General features: G+C 33.6%; 1 protein-coding gene across 1 annotated transcript; it reads left to right on the top strand.

Moving 5' to 3' along the window:
• The first annotated feature begins 5145 nt into the window (after window positions 1-5145).
• On the top strand, window positions 5146-7595 carry LOC111986366 (F-box/kelch-repeat protein At3g61590). Its single transcript, XM_065764897.1, has 2 exons — window positions 5146-5325; window positions 6149-7595. The coding sequence occupies exon 2, from the start codon at window positions 6173-6175 to the stop codon at window positions 7391-7393; it is 1221 nt and encodes a 406-aa protein (XP_065620969.1). The 5' UTR covers window positions 5146-5325; window positions 6149-6172; the 3' UTR covers window positions 7394-7595.
• The last annotated feature ends 290 nt before the right edge of the window (window positions 7596-7885 follow it).

The following is a 7885-nucleotide window of genomic DNA, read 5'->3' as shown; positions in this document are numbered from 1 at the left end:
TAGAGAATCATTCTTAGGATTTTTAGCTAAGAGTAGTAAGCTCAACTTTTAGAAAGTTCTTGCTGTTTTAGGTAATAACAGCTAGAATTCTGCCTTAGCATTGAACGTTGATTAGCCTTGACTGATTGGATTAGAGCATGCTTTAGGCTAATGATCTTGGATATGCTGTTGCTAGAATCAAAGTTCTCTAGGGCAGATGGGATCACCCTAAGCCAGGTGTCAACCTTGGAGCCCTTGTTGGGAACTTTGCTAGGATTCCCTTGGTGCCCTCCAAATCACATTTCCCTGAGTTTCCCCATTTGGGATTCATGTGCTTGGTTCATGAACTAGAGAATACATATTTTTAGTATGAAAATGAGCTGATTTTATGTTATTTCAGGAGCTTCAGTGGCTTGGTCATGGTTACTCTTGATGTTTGACCGGCTGGGTTAGAGAAGAAAGAAGGGACAGTTGGCTAAAACTGCCCAGCTTTTTGTCACATCAATTTCAGCTTTATGTCATGTGAGAAATGATGAGATTTCAGCTTGTCAAGGAAGGATGCATCCCCTGGTGGACACTTGTTCGTTTTTTGATCTGATTGGACAAGTTGGGACTTGATGGGAAAGGGCTCCAACTATTCAATTGTTGCTGAAATTTGGCTGACCAGTTCACGTGTTTTCCAATTGCTGGGATTTGTGTGTTGGCTAGCCTGACCTAACTGGGCTTTGTAGATAAGCTTCCTTGGGCTTGGTTATCCCTACAAAATGAGTAGTTTTGCCACGGGTGATATTTATGGGCTTTGTAGTTAGTTGATTATGGAAAGAATAGACGTAGTTCCGATAAATTTTGTGAAAGCAATATTTTTTTAGAGATGAGTAATTTATATTTCCCATGAGTGAGAGATTCAATATATGTAAAATAAATGTCAAAATAATATTTTATTTTGTAAATATGTGCCAAAATAGCATTTGGGCTTTATGAAAAAGTTGCCAAAATAACATTTGAGTTTTATAAAATAAGTGTAACATTAATAATAGTGCCGAATATTAATTTTTGGGCTTTGAGCATGAAGTAATTGTTTTTGCCAAAATAGCATTTTGGGCTTTATAAAATAATGCCAAATTAATATTTGGGCTTTGTAAAATGATTTGAGATTTTGTAAAAATATTGCCGTGTAGCAATGGATTTAGTAGAAGTGTCGTATCGTAATGGGCTTTGTAAATGGTGCCGCATCGTAGCGGGCTTTGTAAAGGTGTCGCATCGTAGTGGGTTTTGAAGTTGCTACATCGTAGTAGGTTTTGGATTTGTCACGTCGTAGTAGGCTTTGAATTTGCCACATCATAGTGGGCTTTGAAGTTGCCACGTCGTAGTGGGCTTTGCATTTGCCATGTCTTAATGGGTTTTGAAGTTGCCACATCGTAGTGGGCTTTAGGGAGTTTGGGCTTTCTTTGGGTTTTGCCCGCAAGCTAAGTGATGTTGGGCTTTGTGTGGAGATAGTATAATTTTGTGGCCCAATGTTGGTAGTGATATGGTGAGTATTATTTGTGAAGAATTTAAGTTGGATAATATGTTGGATATAATGGGTGATATTTGTGTGAGGGTCCAAGGTAATTTATGGGGCTTATGTAGGGAATATTTGTGAAGGCCTAATAACATGGAGAATATTTGAGTAATATGTGGGAAATATATATGTGGGCTTAAAATAATTTATGGGCTTGTGTGGGTATTTTTGTGAGTGGGCTAATGAAATTAAGGCCCGAAAATTTGTACCTCAACAATGAGTATACTATTTTTTTTTCTTAAGTTTAGAGATTTAAGCATTTGATAATGTAATCATTTTAAATTTCAAGCTCAAAAGCTTAATCTGAGCTCAAGTTTAAGCTTGATCTTGGCTTAACTAATTAATCAAGCGAAGCCAAGCCAAGTCAAACTCAAGCTTTTTGGCTATCCCACAAGCTTAAGCTCAAGCTCAAACATTATTTTTAGGCTTGTCACAACCTTGAGCCAAGCTTGAGCTTTTAATTTTTCCTGACGAGCCAAGCTTGAGCACGCACTACTCAACAAAGCTCGGCTTATTTACAACCCTAGTTATAGCTTTCCTTAGTATTTAAAAAAATTAAGGGGTATTTAATTCGTCGTGATGTTACATTACTAAAACAAATTAAGGAGGCGTTTAGTGTGCTGTGATGTTATATTACTGCATAATATTACGTTGTTGTAATCTTACATTAATGTAATTTCAATACAAGAATACAACATTAAATTTTTTAGGAAGTAATGAGATTAAAATGATGTGATATATTTTATAATTTTAAATTATGGTAATATTAGAAAAAATAAAATAAACCAAAAATTTTAATATCACATCATTATAATGTACATTACATCAAGAGCACATTACAATTCACAGCGAATCAAACGCCCTTTAAGAGGATGCAATGCATGCATTATCACATTAATTATTTTGGTCGGTGCAGTGCACGTAGTAGTGGAATATCCTTTCGACTCTAAAAAATCCATACTAAATGCAAGATTCGACTCTAAAAATTCCATAGTAAATGCAAGACACATTGACAGCAAAAAAGACAATAATTAATTAATCTCTCACGTTTTTGGATTCTCAAAGGAGATGAATTTTTTAGACAATGATAGCGATGATATGAAAAAACCGACAAAATGAGTCCACACTAGTGGACTTCTGATGCAGTTCATGAAATTAGATATGTTACATACTTGTGTGGTGTGCTAATTCATCATTATTGTGTCAAAGTAAAGGTTCCTTCAGAAGGATCATTGGTTTTTTCTTCTTCTTTATTTGATAAAGTGGTCAAGCTTGTATACGTAAAATCTCACTAAAAACCATTTTTTTCAGTTCACATTAGTATTTAAGAAATAATACTAAGTTCACAGAGGAAGCAAAAAGCTTTACCGCATGAATCACCATGGCAACAAACCCAAAAACCTTAAAGGTCCAGCACTTGTGCCTATTCCACTCCTTTTCTTCTATTCCGAGTTTCGATAATTTTTTACTCTTTTTGATGGATTTTTAGAGCTTTATTTGACTTAAAAGTCTGAATTTAGTCCTTGAAAATGCGGCTATAGATTAAAGACATATGACAACACTTTTAAAAACGCAATTATAGACCAATCGGTCTATTGCCACAATATATAGGTCATGCTACAAAATGCAACTATAAAAAATATAAGTATAGCTCAAATGAACTTATACCTGCATTTTTAGAATCTACAACCGTGTTTTAAAACACGTAGCGGTAGACTACTTTTTTTTTTTTTTTTTGATAGGAGTAGACTACTTTTTTTATAGTGCCATTAACACTTTATCCAACTACAACTTTTTTATCCAGTGGTATGATGCATTAGAAGATCTAAACTGTCAAAATTAGTATATAAGTTTTTCCTTATATCATAAAATGACTATTGTGCCTTTGCTGCGGGTTAAACAGTGATTGCAAAATAGTGTGTCTACTACATTATTTTTTAGGAGTATAAAATTCTACTACCGACTTGATCAATGAAACAGTAGATTTTCTGAAAGATTATGAATTCAATATCCTTTAGCTCTAAAAAGATCCATCCAAAAGAATAGAAAACCGTTAAAACTCAAAACAGAAGAAAAGGGGCGGATTGGGTTCAAGTGCCGAGTGGATGGGAGCTTTGAGTGCTGATCAACACTTGAACTCCGACTCCTCCCAAGTTATTAGGTATCTGTTAAATTTTATTTAAAATCAAATAAAGAAATCTAGGGTGCAATTACAATATTACACCCTGTGCAATATTGTAATTGCACAGGGTGTAATATTGTAATTGCACCCTAGAATTTACCTAAAACTAACTAATTTACTGTAGAATTTACCTAATAAAAAATTAATATAAATTAATAAAACTAACTATAGCCAAACTTTTAAAAAATTATATAAATTAATTTTATAAATAATACAAATTAATTTTATAAATTAATATTGTAATTGCACAGGGTGTAATATTGTAATTGCACCCTAGAATTTACCTAAAACTAACTAATTTACTGTAGAATTTACCTAATAAATGAAGAGAAGGGTAATTAAAACTAAATAAATTCTACAGTAAATACTCTCTCCGTCTCATTTTTTTCATCTATTCTATTTTGAGATGTCCCAAAATATTGTTCTGTTTCTAAAAATAAAAGTCATTAATTTACTAATGTTCCTATTATACCTCTATTAATTTACTAATTCAATTTTTAATAAATTTTTTTAAGGGTAGTTTTGTAAACTTATACATTTTTAAAGGTAGACAAGACAATAATGATATTCCCTTAAAAAGTTTGACTTTCCAACAGGACAAAAAAAAATTGGGACAGAAGGAATTTACTGTAGAATAAAATTAATATAAATTAATAAAATTTTTTACTTTTTATTAATTTATATTAATTTTTTATTAGTTTTAATTAATTTATATTAATTAAAACTAATAAATTAATATTAATTAATACTAGTTTTATTAATTTATATTAATACTAGTTTTTACTATTAATTTATATTAGTTTTTATTAATTTATATTAATTAATATAAATTAATAATGTTCTCTTAAAAAGTTTGACTTTTCAACAAAACTAACTAATTTACTATAGAATTTACCTAATAAAAAAAAGAGATGTTACGTCTACAATAATTTTACAATATTTTTACAACAAATCACAGGTGGTTTGTTGTTATTGGTTTAAATTTAAAACTAACACTAAGATTACTTTTTTGTCCCAACAATAATAACTAGTAACAACCTGCTGCTTAAAATTTGTTATAAAAATATTGTAAAAATATTATAGATATATCATTTCTCAATAAAAAATTTAATATAAATTAATAAGACTGAAAATACTATAGTATGACAAACGAAATTAGTTAGTTTTATTTAGCCCGTGACTTTCCGTACATGTATTGTGTAGTCCATCGCATTTATGGGCTGATAGGACTACCATGCGTAGCCTAACCTGTGGAATAGTGTGCAGAGCAGCGTGAAGTACATCATTGTTGGAAAAGGTCCATGTTTTACTGTTGTTGGCAAAGCCTAAAAGCCTCGGCCCACTGGACTGGACAGCTCACTGTTTGTATGTACTGTCTCTACCACTCATTAAAACCTGGATCCCACTAACCTACTCCAACCAATTATTTGTCACTTCTTACACTCAACCCTCAACTGTGTCTCTGTGCGCGTGTGTATGTGAATTGGAATATTGGATATTTCCACAGATCCTCAAACCCCCATTTTCCCCTTTAAATCTAGACCCATTATGCTCAAGAGAACTTGAGGAAAACGCAAACAACAAAGCCTCACTCTTTCCCAAGGTACGTTCTTGAGATGGGTATCTTTTTATCATGCTACAATTTTGATTTCTTGTACTTACACAACATTTTAGATCTACTCAAGTTATCCCATATGAGCTTTTTATGTTTAAAGTTTTGATTTTTATTTTCGTTAAGTTATCAGTAAGTTTAGTTCATTTGTTTCGTAGTACATGACATCCTTGGGAGTAAGTTTCACGCAATACTTTTTGTTTGTTTTTGTTTTGAAGATTAGTAATATGATGGTGTTTTATTTCACTTGTGGGGCATTATAGAGAAAATTAATGGATTTAGTTATGGCCTTGTGGGAGATACTTTAGTGTAGTGTAGAGTGTAGCCCATGTTTTTGTATTTTCTTTTGATGCATTTCCTATTTGTACTGGATAGAGTGAAGTCCTTAATTTCTTGTTTTCTTCTACCTGAAAATATGCTTTTCAAATATAAATTGTGGTGAAATGCACTCTTTCGGAGGCTTGCTTGGATATAATCTTGCTTTCTATATGCTACATCTGGCAGGATATAAGGGGTATCAAAACTTCTTGTTTCTTTTTTTCATCAATTTTTTAAGGTTACTTTTGTGTGAGAAATTTGGAGATCAAATTCGTGTCTGTGAAGGATTGTATACATTTTTCTGTAAATTTTCCTTTTATTACTAATTGTTATTTGTTAGTGCCACTTCCACCAAATCCTACACCATGCTCTAGCACCACTATGCCAACTTTGTATTGTGTGCGCTTTCATAATATTGTCATTTTCGATGGTTTCTAGATTCTATGTTAGTGAAGAGGCTCAATCCAACTGTCATTTTGTTACACTTGTGCCTCAGGTCTTATTTTTTTATAATTTGATTATGGAGTGGGAAACACCCTGGGTTGATGACAAAGTTATTGATATTAAAGGGGAAGCTGGAATTTCAGCTTCTTATTCAGAGCTCAGTGATGAAGATGTTAAAGAAAACAATATTATTTCCATTGATTCAGTCCTCCCTGACGAACTGTTGGAACGGATTCTAGCCTATCTTCCCATAGCAAGCATTTTCAGAGCAAGTTCTGTGTGTAAAAAATGGAATGAGATTTTGCATTCTCATAGGTTTTTACAGAACATCCCAAGCATCTTATCTCAGAAACCTTGGTACTTTATGTTCCCCAGTGCTGATGATTCCATTGGGTTTGCCTATGACCCCATGATTCGGAAATGGTACAGCATTGAACTCCGCTGTGATAGAACATCAAGATGGTTTATTGCTTCATCATGTGGCTTAGTGTGCTTCATGGATCATAACACTAGAAATCAGCTATATGTTTGCAATCCAATTACTAAAATTTCTGAGAAAGTTGAGATGCCTCGATGTTCAAGAGAATTTGATTACAGCGGTCTTGCAATCTCAGTGGATAGGTCATCAGGCAACTATACCATAGCAATTGTAATATCTAAGGATACCCCAGATGATTTTGTTCAATGGATTCTCTCGATCCATATTTATTGTTCTGAAGCAATGATGTGGCTATCACCTGTGACAGAAACTCTGACAGGGTGGAGAGGAGGAGATAGTTGTGTGGTCTGTGATGGGGTTTTCTATTTCCTTATTTACTCAACCAGAGGATTGGGTTTTAGAGGAAACCGACATGGTCTGCTCAGTTATAATCTTTCTAGCCGGTCTTCTAGTGGTATGCTAATTGATAGTTTCATCCCAGTACCTTGCCCTCTTACATGTGGCCGGCTGATGAACCTTAAGAACAAGCTTGTCCTGGTTGGAGGAATAGGAAAACAAGATCAGCCTGGCATTATCAAGGGGATTGGCATCTGGATTCTTAAGGGGAGGGATTGGGAAGAGGTTGCACGAATGCCCCATAAGTACTTCCAAGGATTTGGGGAGTTTGATGATGTCTTTGCAAGTAGTGGTTTTGATGATCTTATATACATACAGAGTTATGGTGCTCCATGTCTTCTTATGTTTGACATGAAAATGAGGGAGTGGAAGTGGTCACAAAAATGTCCTATCTTAAAGAGGTTCCCCCTTCAACTTTTCACTGGTTTTAGCTTTGAGCCAAGGATTGATGTTTCACCCTGATTGAGTGCTTTCACAATTTAATATTCCCTTAGGTGGTGTTTATACTTCATAGGTTTGTCCCATACTCTTGTATGTTTGTGTCGTATCTTCAAATACTTTGGTGTTCAACTTTTTGGGAAAGTTCAAAGGAAGTGTTTGAGCAGTCAAAGTTACATTATTATGAAATAGTAATTTATAAATTTCACTTTCTGGTATATCAAAATTAATCCTTCAATTGCTGCAAAGATTAGATCCTTTAATTTTCATTGCAGAATGGGAGATAGGTGTTTGTAATTTTCTTGTTGTCAGCTGCATGTTTATTTTTTGTCTTGGCTGCAATGAGAGCAGCAAGTTGATTCATGATGGCTTTTATATATGGCCCCACTTCGTAAAGGCTTTGGAAATGTAGAGGGTTTCCAACTTTCCATCATAATATTGTAAGCACTGAATGCTGTTGACTGTTGTAGTTACGAAGTAAGGAAATATATGCTTTGTAGAAATATAAAAGTTGAA

This window comes from Quercus suber, unplaced genomic scaffold (assembly GCF_002906115.3).
Source record: "Quercus suber isolate HL8 unplaced genomic scaffold, Cork oak 2.0 scaffold_591, whole genome shotgun sequence".
NCBI classification, from domain to species: Eukaryota; Viridiplantae; Streptophyta; class Magnoliopsida; order Fagales; family Fagaceae; genus Quercus; species Quercus suber.
Note: the sequence above shows the minus strand (reverse complement) of the source record. Positions and strands in the feature narration are given on the sequence as shown.